An 18711-nucleotide genomic window follows, 5' to 3' on the forward strand; every position below is an offset into this window, starting at 1 on the left:
GTGTTGAGGGCCATTATTGAGTGTATTTCCTTGGATATGAGATTTGATAGGGTTAGAACCCATCGTTTTGTTTTGCTCAATCATTTTTGTTATGGGGTTAAGGTTTTTTTTACTTTTTATTTATATACTTCCATGCATAAGAACATTTCTAGACACAAGAAAAAACCTTCTTCTAACCTGGCCTTGCATGAGGGTTTATTGCTCTTAATTTATGAGCATTTCAAGGATCAATCCAGAAGTAAAATCCTCACCCAAGCAAGGGCTGCCTCTGAGGACATGGGGAGCTCTAACTTCTCTTTAGATATGAAAGATGTTTAGAGTATGAGTGAAGGAGGAGGAATATTATCTCTCCTCTGGAAAGAAGGTTAAGGAAAATGTTAAGAAATCACCTACCTCAACTAAAGTCCTGTGTAGGAAAAGCCCTAGGGGACATGGGCTCAAAATTGTTGGTCAAGGAGATGAAGATTATAATGAGGAAGGAGAAGATATGGATACTAGTGAAGAGAATAAGGAGGAGGAGGATGTTAATAGGGATGAGCTAGTAGTAAATCCCAAAAAGAAATAATAGAGAACTAAAGAGGATGTCATGTCCCTTTTTCAAATAATTAAAAAAGAAAATCTTTGCTAAGGCAGGCAGGCCCAAGAAAGTGAAGTTTCGGAAAAAGGGGGTTAATCTTTGGAAACCGTTGGACTAATAAATGAAAATTATTATTAAAATAAGTTTCATTAACCTCTCTTGGACGTGAGTTACAGTTATGCCCTCTTTTAAGGGGTTTGGAGGCATTTTGGGTTCATTCCAGAACTTGATTTTTGCTCATTCTTTGTTATCCTTCAGAGGCTGCCAAACCTGTGGAGAAGGAGACCCAAGAACGGGAGTTTGCAGGTTTCCAGGGAGACCCAAGAACGGGAGTTTGCAGGTTTCCAGGAAGGCTAAGGACGGGAGTTTGAATCCATTCCATGTGCATGCTCATACAGAGTTTGCCTTTGTGCTGAACAGTGTAGATTTGTGGGTTTTGGGTGTGTTTTTTGCATGAGTTTAGTGTTTTCAGTTGAGCATTTCATATCAGTTTTGGTTGCTGCTTTATTTCAGACTTTAAGCTATTAAAATAGAGCTGAATATATATATTGGGACGTGATTAAACTTCTGAGATAGATTATTAGTGTTCTTGTGGTGTTTCCGGGCATATTTTGTGCTATTTCGGGAGCCCGATGAGCATAGTTTTGGTCCTACATTTTCGAGCTGTTGTGTAAAGGCTATACGGATCTGGAAATGTCAATTTGTAGGCTATTATGCTGCTGAAATTTTTGTAAAAATTTCCATTTTCAGATTCATTAATAATTTGTGAAGATTGTGAAGCTTTTAGCACTATTTTCAACATACCCGATTTGGGGTTTCTTAAGGAATTTGGTGGATCTTTGGGATATTAGTTGTTTGATTTTAAAGATCTGATTAGAGGTTGGAAATATCATGAAAAATCAAAAAAGGGACATTTCAGTGGTATCAGAGCCATGATCTTGCCAGCCTGAGGGTTTGTAGAAGTTGCAGGTCAGTTTTGACAACTACCCAGATCTTGCATTTCAGTTTTGAGAACTACCCAAATCTTGCATGTCATAATTTATGATTGCATGTTGCTTCTAATCAGTTGCATGTCCAAATATATGGTTTCATGCTACTTCTAATCATTTTCATGTTAGTTCTTGGTGAATTTGGTGGTTGTAGAAGTTTGCATGTCAGTTTTGACAACTACCCAGATTTTGCATGTCAGTTTTGACAACTACCCAGATCTTGCATGTCATAATTTGGTGGTTGCATGTTGCTTCTAATCAGTTGCATGTCCAAATCTATGGTTGCATGCTACTTCTAATCATTTGCATGTTAGTTCTTGGTGTTTGAAGAAGTTATATCCTATTGGGGTTACACTCTACTTTATCCAGAATGGACAGGTATAGTACAGAGTCTCAGAGGGAACGATCTTGGACAATTGATAGCCAGAGTCAAAATAGTAGAAAGGATGGTTATTTAGACATTCGAGATAAACTTATGAAAATAAGCCATGACATGTCTAAACAGTTGGTTGAGCACCACCATATAAATGACATGTTATCTGACCCAGCTAAGGTGGATAAGTTGACTGGATTTCTATTTGGCAGATTTTCTCACAGGACAGATGACACAATTCCCAAGAACTTGCATGAGGAGTTTGAGAAACTAGCTGATAGCCAGGTAGAGATCTCAAATTCTACTCTGCCACAAGAGGTGGTGGGAAAGGATATCACACAGATTGATAATAACAGTCAACTTGATACTCAAATTGAGACAATTGTTTACAAGTCGTCAAAGGGTGATGCCACAGGTATTCAAGATGGTATAGTTACAACAGGCAGTGACTACAGTGTGGTGGGTTCAGATGATGATTATGAGGATGTTGTTGTGCAGGATGGTGAGATACCTGGTAGAGATGAGAAGACATTGAGCATTCATGACTTTGCTGAGAAAGAGTACCAGGCACAGTTAGATGCTTCATCACATGAGGTTGAGGCTGGTAGTACTTCACATGATTTGTCCAGCCAGCTGAAGGTGAACCAAGATAGTATTGTGACTTCATTATCTCATCATGACAGGTATGTGGAGTTAGTTGGTATTGGTCATATTACTCAGGTGAGGAGTTTGCTTAAGTTACCAGTTGATTCTAGTTTATAGATATGGACTCGAGATTGTTATATTGGCATTTGGGATTCAGTTGACTGGAGATCTTTAACACTTTTTGGTAGCAGTGTTTGTTTGGGTGCTATCATGGATTTGATTAGCAGATTACACGGTGTTGTCTTTTCTTGTGCCAATATCTTGTTTGATGTTGGTATTAGTTTTTATACACTAATGTTGGGCTTTGTTCATATATCCAGTCGACCATACTTGCTGGAATGTGTTGATGATATTTCATATTTGGCAGTGTGTATAGATGAGTCCCAAGATCATATTGGCATTGATGACATCCAAGAGGATGCAGTGGGCAGTTTTGAAGACTTAGTTTCCTTGGGTATAGAGGAGTTGGACAGCAATGCTAATGTTTTTGATACTCCGTATGTTGATATGAGCTTTAGATTTGATTCACAGGATATGGATGGTAATACTCTAGAGACTAGTAACTTTGAGGACACTCCTTCAGACAGTGCATCAGAGGAGGTTTGTAGGAGACAGTCAAGCCAGTGCCATCATGTGTCTAATCAGTTGAGAGTTAGTGACCAAGACATTGCTATCACTTGCCAACATTTCGATGCTGCTCGTCAGTTGTTAGCAGTTTATGGATGGGGTTCTCCTACTAGTGATGAGCAGGGAGGAAGTTATCTTTCCTTGATAGAGATCCACTCTTTATGGGAGGCTATTCAGATTTTGAGACAAAATTATATGCAGTTGGTAGCCGACAGAGATTATCTTATGGAGTGGGGCAGTACAGCATATGATGCATTGTTGGCCAAGGAAGATGAGGTGAGTGAGCTTACTGAGCAGCTTGAGGTGACTTCTGAGATTCTTGAGAGTACACAGTTGGCTCTCAAGGAGTCACAGTTTCATTTGGCTAAGGTGACCATGGAGTTAGAGCGACTACAGCCTTTACCTAATTCTATACAGTCACAAGCTGTGGTGTTTGGTGATCCGAGGATGTCCATGGCCGAGACTGTTAGAGACAGTGGAGATGGGGATGCATCCATCCTTGATACTAACATTGGCATATCAGGTTCATTCCCACTAGAGTCAGGTTCAATTGAGTTGGGTGCTGTAGCATATTTTTGTGGTGTGCCTGACATGGTGGTGACCTCTAGTACTAATGGCACGAAGACTAGAGATGTTGTATCAAAGACCATGTGTGACGTTGGTGAGCTGATAGTTGGCATGGTTCCTACTAGTAATACTACTCCTTTCGCAATGTCTTCAGAGGTAGTAGTCAATTCCAACTTGGTTAATGATCAATTGCAGTTAGTTACATTTGGATTGCAGTCTGAGCCACTGACTGAGATTGGTGCATTCTATCGGCATTACACTGTGAGGTATGCTCATCTATCTACCTTTGATGACCATGTTGATGAGATGATGATACAGAGATGTACTTTGGTTCCTAGTGCTTATCATCAGTTATGGGATAGTTTGATGCCTTGGGATGAGAGTTGTGATGGGCATGACATGGTGATAGGTCTTGCAATTGACAGGTTGATAATACATGACTTAGAGCAGGAGTTTTGGAGTGATGCTTTAGCAGGTGTTGTTATTGATTCTACTCCTTTGGCTATGACATCTCTTGACTTAGCTGGTGATCAGTCACAATGGGTTGTATCACTTCTTCATGGTGAGCTGTTGACTGAGGTTGGTTTTTTTTATCAACATTATATTGTAGGGTATGTACATCAGTTAGCATTTGATCCTTGTGCTGAGGAGTTGATGGCAGAAAAATTTGGTTTGGATTCCATTTCTTACTCTTTATCTTGTAATGTCTTTTCACCGTCAGCAGTGTATGGGAGTTATGGTTATGAGAAAGTGGCCGATAATTTGCAGAGTTGTGTTGACTGCAGGAGTTGTACAGTGTGTGGATTCTCCATACTTGGTACAGTTTCATTCGAGAGGGTTCACCATTGTTGCAGAGTTGGATTGTACATTCCATATAGGCCAGTGGGATGCGTTGATGGTATTTACTGTGTTGGTAGTTTGATTTGTCCACTTTACTTGGGTTCTGATGTTCTAAGAGTTTGTGCCTCATGGGTTTTTGATTGTGGTAGTGGTGATTTCGGAGCTTGGTTGAGCTATAATTGTCAATTTGATTATGGATTCCTCTTGGTCATATTGCAGAGGATATTGCAGGAGCCTGTGTTAATTGGTAGTAGTATAGTTCATGACTACATTTGGGATCCAGGTGGATTGATTGGTTTATTGTTCAGCCATTGCTTGAGGACAAGCAATGATTGGGAGGGGAGGACTTGTCATGTCCCCTTTTCAAATAATTAAAAAAGAAAATCTTTGCTAAGGCAGGCAGGCCCAAGAAAGTGAAGTTTCGGAAAAAGGGGGTTAATCTTTGGAAACCGTTGGACTAATAAATGAAAATTATTATTAAAATAAGTTTCATTAACCTCTCTTGGACGTGAGTTACAGTTATGCCCTCTTTTAAGGGGTTTGGAGGCATTTTGGGCTCATTCCAGAACTTGATTTTTGCTCATTCTTTGTTATCCTTCAGAGGCTGCCAAACCTGTGGAGAAGGAGACCCAAAAACGGGAGTTTGTAGGTTTCCAGGGAGACCCAAGAACGGGAGTTTGCAGGTTTCCAAGAAGGCTAAGGACGGGAGTTTGAAGCCATTCCATGTGCATGCTCATACAGAGTTTGCCTTTGTGCTGAACAGTGTAGATTTGTGGGTTTTGGGTGTGTTTTTTGCATGAGTTTAGTGTTTTCAGTTGAGCATTTCATATCAGTTTTGGTTGCTGCTGTATTTCAGACTTTAAGCTGTTAAAATAGAGCTGAATATATATATTGGGACGTGATTAAACTTCTGAGATAGATTATTAGTGTTCTTGTGGTGTTTCCGGGCATATTTTGTGCTATTTCGGGAGCCCGATGAGCATAGTTTTGGTCCTACATTTTCGAGCTGTTGTGTAAAGGCTATACGGATCTGGAAATGTCAATTTGTAGGCTTTTATGCTGCTGAAAGTTCTGTAAAAATTTCCATTTTCAGATTCATTAATAATTTGTGAAGATTGTGAAGCTTTTAGCACTATTTTCAACATACCCGATTTGGGGTTTCTTAAGGAATTTGGTGGATCTTTGGGATATTAGCTGTTTGATTTTAAAGATCTGATTAGAGGTTGGAAATATCATGAAAAATCAGAAAAGGGACATTTCAGAGGAGGACATTCCCTCAAAGGGGAAAATGGATTATGATCTGGAGATTTCTACCCTTCCTCCTTCCCCTACTCCCCCTTAGGAACATGAAAAGGATAAAATAGAGGATGAGAGTGGAGAGGTGGTTATAAAAGATAGGTGCATGACCTATAAATTTTTTAATGTTAGAACCTCAAAGATGGGAATTGTGAGAGAAGTCATGAATCCCCAAATCCTCAAAGAAAAAGAGGGAAAGCTCCAGATGGAGGAACTCAATGATCTGGTGTTGGTGGCTATCACTGATAATGCGAGGGAAGTTGGCATGAACTTTCTTAATAATGCTAGAAATAGCATGATTGACAATTTCGGGTCAATTAAATGGCTTTACCATGAACTGGATGAGGTTTAAAAAAAAGAATGGGATAGCTAGAGAGCTAAGGGAAGAAGTTAGAGCATGGGAAATTGACAGATCAAGATGATGGTTTTAGGTTGGTTGAAAAAAGGATGCATAATTTGGAGAATTACAACCATAACATGGCAAACCAAATGATCTTTATTCTAAATTCTCTAAATGAAAACATTACTTCTCTTGTTGGAAAGCTAAAAGCCAGGGGCTTTTTGGAGGAAAATGAGGAAAAGGATAGAGTCAAAGATAGGATGGATGAGGACACTACTACAAACATTACCTTCAACCACTTGGATCAGACCAGTCAAAAGAACCAGGAGCAAATGGCCTAGGAGATTCATAAAGCCTATGAAGTGGCGGAAACTATGCAGGAGCTTGAAAGAAAGGTGAAGGAGTAAGAAAAGGATTATCATTATCTGTCTTTTGGTCTATTTGGCTTCTATAGGCTTTTGATTTTTGGCTTTTTCCTTGTCTTTCATTCTAGCCTTTTGGTTGGCCGTAGTTATGATGTTGGGCTTTTGTTGCTTATTTTCAGCTCTTTGATTTGTAACAACTTTTGGGTTTCAAGATCCCTGTAAAACCTATTTTTCTTATAAAAAACAACATAAAGTAACCAAGTGCAACAATGAAACACTAGGACAAGGTGATGAGAATAGGGAACACAACAAGACTCACATGTTCACCTACACCAATAAAAGTCTTACAACTACTTCCAAATATCCCCAAGCTCTAAACCACAACCCACAAACCAAGACCACACAAATCATGAGAATACATTTAAGGGATGTTCTCTTTCAAACCCAAGGTAAAAGCTCCTAACATGGTTAGACATACAAGTCCATCCACTAAACATATCATAATCAAGAATCACAAGTAGAGGCTGCTGGCTCAAAGTACAATCACTCATCTACAAAACACCATGTTGAAAGATAATACTGAATCCTAAAATTTGGCTAAGCCTGAAATCCTAAAGCCTTGAAAATTGGCTAAGTCTAAATTTCTGAAGCCCTAAAATTTCCTAGAATATTTATCTTAACTCGGAGAGGTTTGGAATCTATCTCAAATGAATTGTCACATATATTATAGTATATCTTAAGTATAAGAAATTAAATATACATCACCTTATACTTCAACAACATATTTTAAACCACATAGAAAAACTATTTTGAATTTGGAAAGGTGTGAAATCCAACAAGGTGTCCAAAACCAACATTCAAACCTTCCTTAGTCAAGCCTAACCACCCCTTGTTTCTCACGCAAGGAAGTGCATTACTCTGTGTGAGGAAGTGCATTACTCCAAGTGAGGATTCCTATCACACTGCACAAGGAAGTACACACTCTGCATGAGGAAGTACATTCTCTCATGAGGGAGAATGTACATCTATGCAAGATAATACATTCTTGCGTGAGGAAATACATTTCCCATGTGAGGATTGCCAACAATGCAAAAATGAAGCAAGACAAGAACACATAAAAACATAAAACCTTCACATCGAGGAGTACCAGATCCATGTAAATTAAGGAATGATCACTCAAGAGCATAAAAGACAAGACATCATCCAATAAGAAGGAGAAAACATGTATCCATCTAATCCATAACAACATATGAAAGAACATGCATAAAGCAACATTGTGATGAACATACATGGTTCATAAACCATACATCATATGAAGGAAAGCATAAGCATCTAAGCACCAACACAACTAAAACTCACAAATGATTCCTGCCAATTGTAATAGCATCATGAGACCTTAAAGGACCTATCCATCCCCATGCGTAACATCCCAAACTGCCAGCTAGATAGTCAAAGTTGTCTTATGAAGGTGTTACTACTAGAAAAGTAACTAACATCATAAGAACAAGAAGATCTAACTTGCAAATCCAACAAAACATAGATACTCCAACTAGTAGTGAATCACATCATCTAACCATATGCTACAACATCATCATAAAGGAATGCACCAATGAAACTAACATAATCTAAACATGATATCTGTACATTCCAATGAAAGCATAAATCACAAGGAAACATACTCCGAAAACCTAAGATACCAAGTAAAAATCAAGCATTGGTCTCAACTAGAAATAGACCATCTCTGTACACCGGCCCCTCACAGTGGTATAGGTGGCTATGCCTCCCAACCATGTGAAACCTATAGGTTCAATCTTATTGTGCTAATGGAGATAATGATCCAACCAAAATTACACATAAAACAAAAATCCATGGCTAACACTCATGCTAGACAGTAATGATAACTAAAACCAAGATCATGAGACAATGCAAGTACAATAGGTCCTATTCAAACACTCAATGAATTACTATGTAAGAACTCACTTGGAGGGTAATTTCTTGGCATCAGGTGGCCCAAGCTAGTATCATGTGGCATCAACTCCCCCATGGAAGGCACATGCACTGTGTCCTTAGACTAACATCAGGTGCTCACATATCATTTTAATTATCTTAAATTTATTACCCAGTTAATTCATTTAATTAACACTTGTTATAAATTCTTCATGTCAACCCTCTAGGAAATGGGCATTAGGCTATGTGATAGAAGCCCCCTTTATGCTACCCTACCCTACACATAATCATCCAACAATGAGCACCTGCAGGCATGCATATTTCCAACCCAATCCCAATGAACATAACTCAATTGAAATACAAATGGGAGTTCCGGCCTCACAAGTCACCCAGAAAATACACGTGCATGTGCTTGTGTATGGTGCACCACTATCATGAAGATCATAAAACAAGGGTTGGATGAGAACACAAGAAAAAATAACACTCAACCAAATACAGGCTTAGGAGGACGGATTCTACATGAATTCCAATGAACAATAAAACCATACATCATGAACTCACTGAACCAACCTTAATCTAGGAGTATGGATTCTACACAAATCCCAATGATGCAACAAAATCACACACCATGGACTCACTCACCTGACCTCAATTCAAGAGTATGGATTCTAAACAAATTTGAGTGTCCATGAAATAATGACAAGGGTTTGATCAGAACAATAACATCAAATATAAAATCAATCAACTGAACACTAAGTTAGGAATACAGATGCGACACACATGCTAAAGAAACATAAAAGTGCAATAGTGATTTGACTGATATCCTACGGATAATCCAAGTCCACAACCAATATCATGCCAAGAAAACCTGAGAAAACTAGGTGACATGCAAATCGAGGCAAAAACCTCAAAACTCAAAAATAAATTGAAATTAAAACCCATTTGGTCTTAGGGCACAAAAGTAACAAATATCAAATAAAATTTGGGTTTGGAGTCCATATGCAAAAACAACCAGCATAACGGTGCAAAACCCCAAACCCATGTCCCATAAAATAGGGAAATGTTCATACCCGTCTAGCCGAGTAGAGCTAGCATATAGAAACAGAGGGGAACACTAATTTTCAACCTCCTAACAAATGACTACCAAAGACGGAAGTAGAACAGAGCTAAAATAATAAAATAGGAGAGCCCTACCTCACAGCCAAAAGGGCAAATATGGAAACACAAGAAATAAAATAAAAACCCTGTGAAAACTGTCAAAAGTCACGGCAATCCAAGGTCTCCCCAAGTTGGATCCAATGAGACCAATCTCGCAACAATCCCACGATCATAGCTCCCACAATGAACATACAAATATTTCCTTATGAAGAGGATTTAGAATTTTCTCTCAAATTTCTATTTCAAAACATGAGAAGTGAGGAATAAAATACCTTTTTGGATACTTATTCACTTTTCGAGTGAATAATGGATTAGGGTAAATAACTAGGTAGCCTAGTTAAACCTTGAATCAACCCAAATGAAAATAGGCTATTCCAAGTAAATGGAATTCAACTATGTCAAAGCTGTTGGGAATTCAATTAAATAAGCTAAAGCCTGAAATTCCCTTAAACCAAAATCACAGAATTCCTTAAATACTTTCGCGACAAATGCAAACCTCTAAATGCACAAACATAGTCACATGTCAAATCACATAATGCAAATGAGTCTGGATTTATTAAATGGATTTAATTTAAATAATTAAATAAGATATGTTGACCATACAAGGACAACATTGGTTAAATATAAACAACTAAATCACTAATTCCACGTGCCATTACCAGGGACATAAATATTGCACATTAAAACACACGATCAAGTGCAATTGCATATGGTAACATAGTCAAAGCAATAATTGCATTAAATAACCTAATTTAATTATTTATGTAATTATATGAAATTAATCCATTTACATTACCCACTTTCGCATAAAACATCACAGAGCAAGAATGAAGTAAATAACCATAGCACATAACCAATGAATCCAACATGGACAATTCATTTCTACTTATTTAAGCATTTAATAATGGTTGATTAAGTAACATAAAAAGATACTTAAAACACATAAGTGAACATGCTCAAATACATGACTAACCACTTCTACATGAACCTAGTCTAGTGTAGAAGGATAATAATACATAGTGCAATCTTTGTACACATCTCAAGGTAATCAGAAAACAACATCATGATACCACATCAATCCTAGTAACCACTGACACAAACCTCAGTGAACCATCTAACACATCATAATCTCGTAAATCAACCATAAGCATAATCAATGAAACTGATATAGTAACATAAATCTAATCACCTCAAGGGTGTAGACCACTCATGGTCCCAGTCATGATCCCTTCACAAAGACAGATCAACAAGGTTGCATCCATCAGGATGAGTAACAAAATCAAATGAGAGAGGTGCTACAAAAATACTCATGTGGCTTCACATGCTATAATTTTAAAATTTGTAATTCCATACTTTTTGAGGTAATAAGGAATCCATTTTCCATTATGCTCCATATGTAAGAAGTCATAGAGGCTAGGGTTTACTTTAGTGGTGAATATTCACCAAATGGTGAATCTCACACATCGAGGGCCTTGAATTTGGTGATTTTTTTTACACTTTTGGGGTGGTGACGTCACCTGCACTTTATGAAAACTAGGTCCCATGCTCATACCAATTGCCAATAATGATATATAATCATTTTTATTTTGATGATGACTTCACCACTGAAATCTAATCTTTCCACATGGTAAATTAAATCTTTTTGCCCACAATTTTTGAGGTTTGTATTATTCAATGGTCACATTCACCAATATATGGTAAAAATTTAAGTTAGGTTTTATGATAAGTACATATACTTGGTGGATGTCTCTATTCCGCAAACTTTCTAAGTAATTTTTTTATCCTTTTAAGTTTTGGCCTGAAATGGATTTGACTATGGACATGTGTCATTACTTTGGAGGTTTTCTCTAAAACTTGTTGTCTTTGAACATTTAGGTCTGAAATAGGATTTATACTGTCAATTTATGATCATCTAATGGTTGTTAAAATGAGTTACTATGTTTTAGATGATATAAAATATGATTTCTAGGTATTCATATTTTTGTCACAAATTTCTTCAATAAGTAAAGATTCACCAAGGTTTTACAGAGTTTTCATATGATGGAAATAAATTGACAATGAAATTAAAATTTTTCTAAATTTGAAAAAAAATTGCCAATGGAAATTAATTATTTCCCCCTAGAATAATGCTAGATTCGCCAAGATTTTATACTTTTTTCCAAAGTGGGGGTTTCTTAAAGCTATCCCTGATAGAGGCTATTAGGGTCTTGATTCATACTATGTTTGGTTAGACTAATGTAAGTTTTTCTCGTTCCAATGTAATGGGAGCTACTCCTCTTGTCAAAATTTACTTTACACACATGCATGTACATATGCATACACATACACATGCATACACATACAAATATGCATAGACATAGGCATGTCTATACGCATACACATACTACTCCATATATAAGAAGTCATAAAGGCTATTAGGGTCTTAATTCATACTATGTTTAGTTAAACTAATGTAAGTTTTTCTCATTCCAATGTAATGGGAGCTACTCCTCTCGTCAAATTTTACTTTACACACATGCATGTACATATGCATACACATACAAATATGCATAGACATAGGCATACACATACACATACACATGGTAAATTAAATCTTTTCGCCCACAATTTTCAAGGCTTGTCTTATTTGATGGTCACATTCACCAATATATGGTAAAAAATTAAGTTAGGTTTTATGATAAGTACATATACATGGTAGAGGTCTCTATTCCGAAGACTTTCGAAGTAATTTTTTTATCCTTTTAAGTTTTGGCCCAAAATGGATTTTACTGTGGACATGTGTCATTACTTCAGAGATTTTCTCTAAAACTTGTTGTCCTTGAACATTTAGGCCCGAAATAGGATTTATGAAATCAATTTATGATCATCTAATGGTTATTAAAATGAGTTACTATGTTTTAGATGATATGAAATATGGTTTCTAGGTATTCATATTTTTTCTCATGATTTTCTTCAATAATTAAAGATTCACAAGGGTTTTATAGAATTTTCATACGATGGAAAAAAAAATCATCAACGAAATTAAATTTTTTCCAAGTTTGAAACAAAAAAATTGCGAATAGAAATTAATTATTCCCCCTTAGAATAATGCTAGCTTCGCCAAGATTTTCTACTTTTTTCCAAAATGGGGATTTCTTAAAGTTATTCTTGATAGAGGCTATTAGGGTCTTAATTCATACTATGTTTGGTTAAACTGATGTAAGTTTTTCTCATTCCAATGTAATGGGAGCTACTCCTCTTGTCAAAATTTACTTTAGACACATACATGTACATATGCATACACATACACATACACATGCATATATACACATATGTGTGCATACATATGTATGAATATATATGTATAGACACTTACACAACAAGAGTACATAAATATCAAAATATTTATCTATGTATACGTGTTAAAAACTTTACCCTTTTATAATATTTTATCATTAAGTAGTGAGTACTTGTGTAGTTATTATTCTCTTATAATAGGTTCTTTTGAGCTGCTTATGATTTCTTTTTATAATTATGCTTTGTTTAATTCAAGTAGAATAAAATGATATATAAATTTAGAAGTTGCCTTCAACTAAGCATTCACATGTAGGGGGTCCTATCCATTAAAGTCATGTAGGTGTCAAATTTGACCAAGACACGCCTTCAAGAATTTGAACCTTACAGAAAATATTATATCAAATATACCATCCTTACTAATTATACTCAACAAATTAAACTACAATAGTTTTAAACTATACACATATTTATTTTAAATAAAAGTACTTTTTCTCCCCCTTTAAGAAATAATAACTAATAACATATAAAACAAGCAAAAGAGTGTAATGCATCATACCTATGTTTAGTTCACTTCTCCAATCCCACTAGGATGAAGTATTGACTCTTTTTGTGAATGACAAATCATATCTAGGTATGTATCACAGAGACATCCAATAAAATTGGGACAATGTATGATAATGTATTGAATTCAATTTTTCATTATGTACCATGCGACATTTACAATGGATGTGGTGTATTACTTCATTGTATTAGTTTTACTTGTGTATTAATTATGAAATGATGCATTTGTTATTCCTTTATGCACATGGACATTGTACTTAAGATTAAATCTAATTAATAAAACTTTCATGAATGCGATTCAACATTAAGGAACCCTTGAGAAATGAGAAGTATATTTGTATCGCTTAATGTGTAGTTGATGTGTATGTGTATATTGCTTCCACATTGTCATTTTGATGTTGCATAAATGTTTAGGAAATAAACATCGTAACATAATAGATTAATATCTCTAAGGTTCCATAGTAGGGCATTACAATGTATGACATACTTTTAACTCACATGTCATCTCAATTGTGCTCAACCAATTAAATTACAATTTTTTTGCAATATACAAATCACTATTAACAATAAGAGTACAATTTCTTCCACTACAAGAAATAATAATCTTAAAATACAAAAAATGCAAAACGATAGACCCCTATTTTGACCATTTCATTGTGAATTTCTAACCATCTAGATATGTATCATAATTTTATCACACACCATCCTCACCAATTGCACACTCGACTTTTTTCAATAATGTACAAATTTCTAGTTTTAAGTAAATATTGTTTCTTCCACTTCAAGAAATAATGATCTAAAAAGAACAATTCTTTTCTTAAGAATAAAATGCATGAGACCTATATTTTGCCTATTTCACTAGAGTGAGAAATTCTCTCTTTGGAAGTGACGAATCATCTCTAGGTTTGCAGCACGAATGGAAAAGGAGAATTACATGTGAGAAAGCTGTTAAACTTGTGTTTATGGGCCACCGAATTTTCAATCTTCCATAGGACCTCCTAACCAAAAAAAATTAAAAAATAGCAATAGGGTTAGTGTCCCAAGTGGAGCCATCAAATATTAAGTAGGAATATTTTGCATGATGAATTCCAAGTTGAAGAAGACTTGTTAGATGAGCTTGCACAGCTACACGCGCCACTCCATCATTACATCACACGCAAGCAAAACGAGAAAGAAATGAAAATAATGCACCCGGGAAAACTAAAATAGACGCCGCAAAAAACCCATACCTTTACGGGAGGAAATTGCGGCTGACATGTATTAAAATCCAGTTTACAGCAAAATTTTCTGTCAAGACAGAGATGTGAAGAGCTTCCACACTGCCAATCACAAGTTGTGGAGTATAACAGAATTAAAAACAGATTTGTTGTGTCCCAGTTTGAGTTTTTTACTTCGTTCTGAAGTTTTCTGGCATTTTTTTAAAATCAATTTTTCTTCTTCGTATAAACGTACTTGCAGAGTGCAGAGTGTCTGATTATGGATAGAATATTCTATGATTTAATGTCATCCCGATTCCGCTATACTTTGATGTAAAAAGACATTTCAGGTGACCTGCATTATGATCTGCAAATGGGGTTAAAAATGGTTTAACTGTGATTGATGAACTGACGGCACGACAAACACGTTGGATCTAAATCCATCTGCTGTCGGATGACACTGTTTTCTTGTTAGGTTTGCCGCTTTCACACTTGCTCTGCTCTGGGCTTTTTGATATCTAATGTTGAATAAGCCCATTTACATATCATTTCATTTCATTAGATTGGATGCCCATTTTGACATTGCCATTGCCTGGTTACTGGATTTGATGTATCAGATTGGACTCAGCTAAAACTGTTTTTTTTTCTGTGTTTTGAAGATTGTGGGGGAGGATTAGAAATGGATGAAGACGATCACCGCAGAGCCCAAGAAGAAATGAATGCTCTGAGCCTCCGTCATCTGCAGCAGCTCAAAGATAGCAAGAAATTCGTCAATAGAATGATTTCAATGCTGTACAAGGCACTGGCCGTCGGCATTGTCCTGGGCTTGATATCTCTGTTGCCCCCTCAGTTGCCGTCATTTGTCGGACAAATCCGCCGCGCCGCCTTCGCAAGAATTTGGGATGTTGTCAATGTGCTTCTGGTGGCGCTTGCTATTTCATATGGCGTCCTGGGGCGAGGAGAGCGTCAAGAAACTGAGGGACAGATCGATGGGGTTGAAGGCAGGGAGGAGTACGAGGGTAAAATCTTCGATTATGATTCTGTCAACAGACGGAGGGGGCTTCTGGACCGCAATGTGGAGAGCTCTGAGAGCGTGGTGATCGAGAGTTCGAGGCTCTATGAGCACGAGTATGCATACGAGTATCCTGTAGCTGCAGCGGCGCCTCCACTGCGGAGGATAAGGAGTAGTTTTTCGTATCAGGATTTGAGTGAGGCTAGCCGCGCTTGGGATGATTCGAATCCACCCCGGGCAATGGACGATACCGATTGGGTTCGGAGAAATCGCCACGCGCCTGAAGATTCCAAAGCCAACACTTTCGGCGATTCTGTTCCAAAATCAAATGGGGGCGGAGATTCTGTCAAAGCATCAAATGGGCGTAAAGATTCTGCTGTTGGGTCGGATAAATCAGGCGAGCGTGGAGCCATTTTGGAGTCTGAAGACATCCAGAGCCCTGCGGAAGCAGAGGTAAAGCCCCAAGACTTTGATATTTCAGCTCAAGTTAAAACTAATGTAGTGACAGAAGAACAATGTAATCACCCACCTCCGCCACCATCACCTCCCCGAAATGCATCACCTGAGAGAGATTCGAACCCCAGACCTCCCTCGTCTCCGAAGAACATGAACCCTTTACCTTATCAATCTGAGAAGCGGAGGAGAAAACCCCCCTCGCCTCCTCCTCCGCCACCGCCACGTCCCCCACCGCCGTGCAATCCTCCTGCATTGGAACCCCATTTGCCCAAAAATGGGATTGGGCCTGCCCCTGACGCCAATTCCCACCATAGCCATGAAAAACCAGAAAAACCCCAAAAAGTAGAAAAGATAAAATCAGAAAAAAAGTTCCCAGTCAGTCCTAATCCTAACCCTCCCAATCCTCCTCCTCTTCCTGCTGAAATCCCGAATCATGAACCAAAGCGCGGCAGAAGCAAGGATGATTCAAAACAGAGACCCAGCGAACACAAACCCAGCAGAAGTGCAATTGTGAATGCTTTTGGTCTACTTCCTCAGTCCGAGAGGAGGAACAAGAAAAACCCTATACCAACCCCACCAGTCCCTCCGCCACTGCCACCGCCTTTAAGTTCAACGCTCCACAAATGGTTTCAGTCTTACAACAAGAGGGATTCCAAGCATAAGAGCAAGGATTCTGAGCCTTCCCCTCGCCATCGGTCTGATAAGTCAAGAAGGAAAGTGCACTCTTCGAACTCTCCTCCTTCTCCTCCACCCGCACCACTACCCCCTGCTCACCTCTACACCACTGAACCTACGTACCCCAAGAAGAGGGCTTCTGAAAAACATGAAAGACCCAAACCCCCTATCTATTCCACTGATTCAAATTACCCAAAGAATGTTGAAACTTCTGAAAAAATCGAGGTCCCGAAACTCCCAGTTTATACCCCTGATCCAGGGTACCAAAAAGTTGAAGGCTTTGAGGAAATTGCTGTAGCCAAAAAGACTTCTGGAAGAAGAAACTCTGAGTGCTGGAAAGCAAATGTGAGTGGAGATGCTATTACCCCTGAACCACTGTACCAAAAGGATGAAGGCTTTGATGAAATTGCTGTAGCCAAAAAGACCTCTGGAAGGAGAAACTCATCGGAGTACTGGAAATCAAATGTGAGTGGAGATGCAATCACCCCTGATCCGCGGTACCACAAAGATGAAGGTTTTGATGAAATTGCTGAATCCAAAAGAGTCTCTGGAAGGAGAAACTCGTCAGAATACTGGAAAGAAAATGTGAGTGGAGATGCTAAAGCAACAGAAAAATTGGCAGAGAGGAAATCATCAACAATTCCTCTTCCTCCTCCCCCGCCTCCACCATTCCCATTGGTTGAGCACCACTGGTCTTTCTATGATGATCCAAAACTCCAGAAGAAGAAAGTTTCTTCTCCTGAAGAATTGGCTGAAGCTGAATCAGTGCAAGAGCCTGAAATTGGGTGGGCATCTGTTTTTAGAAAGCAATTTTCTCTAGATAATGCCGATTCACCATTCTGTCCCAGTCCCAGCCCTGATGAGGTGAATAGGAAAGCAGATGCATTTATTGCTAGAATGCACCAACAGCTGAGACTCCAGAAGTCCAACTCTGGTCAAGGAAGGCTTAATTGAGTCCATGAATGCGTGGTTGCTGATCGGCAGCAGCTGCATTCCTATGATTATTTTCCTTTTTGTCTTGAGTTCGTTGGTCTCACAGTGGCATGTTCCAAATGCATTTACGGTGGAAATCCAACAATACAATGATAGTCTTCATTGCAATCTCCAAACAAAGCGGCATATCTACATGGAAAAAGAACCAATTCAAATGTCTTAGATGGGGGTTCAGGTTGCTGTAATAAAGATTTGTACAAGAGTTGTTGAATATTTGACAGGATTATTGGTATTGAGTGTAAATTTGATTTGAAATTGGAGAATGGAAATTGTGTTCATACCTTAACCAAAAATTATTGTTCAGGAACCATTCATAAATATCTTTTGGTGTGAGCAATATCTGAATCTGTATGTCTTATACAGAAAATGCTTCTCATGTTTGCCTCAAGATTATTGAGAACAGTCTTATCTTGTGACTTGCAAGACAGGTCTAAAATCTAGCTGCATCAAAGGGCCCAAACGATGCATAAATTGAATGATCATGTGCATTCAAAACAATTTTCAGGACTATTATTTCCTGTTTGTTAAAATGTTCTTTGTACTTCAATTTTATGGGCGCAATGCCTCAGATTGTAGAGGAAATAATCTGACATATTTTGCATTTCAATTGTTACTTCAGAACTGATATTTTTGCAGTTGGTAATCTATGCAGACCAAAAATTCACCTGTGATTTTTTTTTTGTTATTTAGTAAACTGAAGTACACAAATTGCAAAGATGTCAAAAGGCCAATATTTTTCAATTTAATGCTTAAATATCCAATTGTCAATTTCGGATATAATACGGCAATATGGTTCTTGATCCTGCAATAAGTTCTTT

At 37.7% G+C, this 18711-nt stretch overlaps 1 protein-coding gene across 1 annotated transcript; it reads left to right on the plus strand.

Annotated features, from left to right (window-relative positions):
- Nucleotides 1-14735: 14735 nt before the first annotated feature.
- LOC149538518 (uncharacterized) lies at nt 14736-18500 on the plus strand. Its single transcript, XM_089799839.1, has 2 exons — nt 14736-15232; nt 15417-18500. Exon 2 carries the CDS (start codon nt 15437-15439, stop codon nt 17852-17854), a length of 2418 nt encoding a protein of 805 aa, XP_089655965.1. The 5' UTR covers nt 14736-15232; nt 15417-15436; the 3' UTR covers nt 17855-18500.
- The last annotated feature ends 211 nt before the right edge of the window (nt 18501-18711 follow it).

This window comes from Cupressus sempervirens, chromosome 9 (genome assembly GCF_028749045.1).
Source record: "Cupressus sempervirens isolate cs-2001-9-10 chromosome 9, ASM2874904v1, whole genome shotgun sequence".
Lineage (NCBI taxonomy): Eukaryota > Viridiplantae > Streptophyta > Pinopsida > Cupressales > Cupressaceae > Cupressus > Cupressus sempervirens.

Excerpts from the sequence above, each read along its gene's own strand:
- LOC149538518 (XM_089799839.1), top strand. The coding sequence starts at position 15,437 with ATGGATGAAGACGATCACCGCAGAGCCCAAGAAGAAATGAATGCTCTG.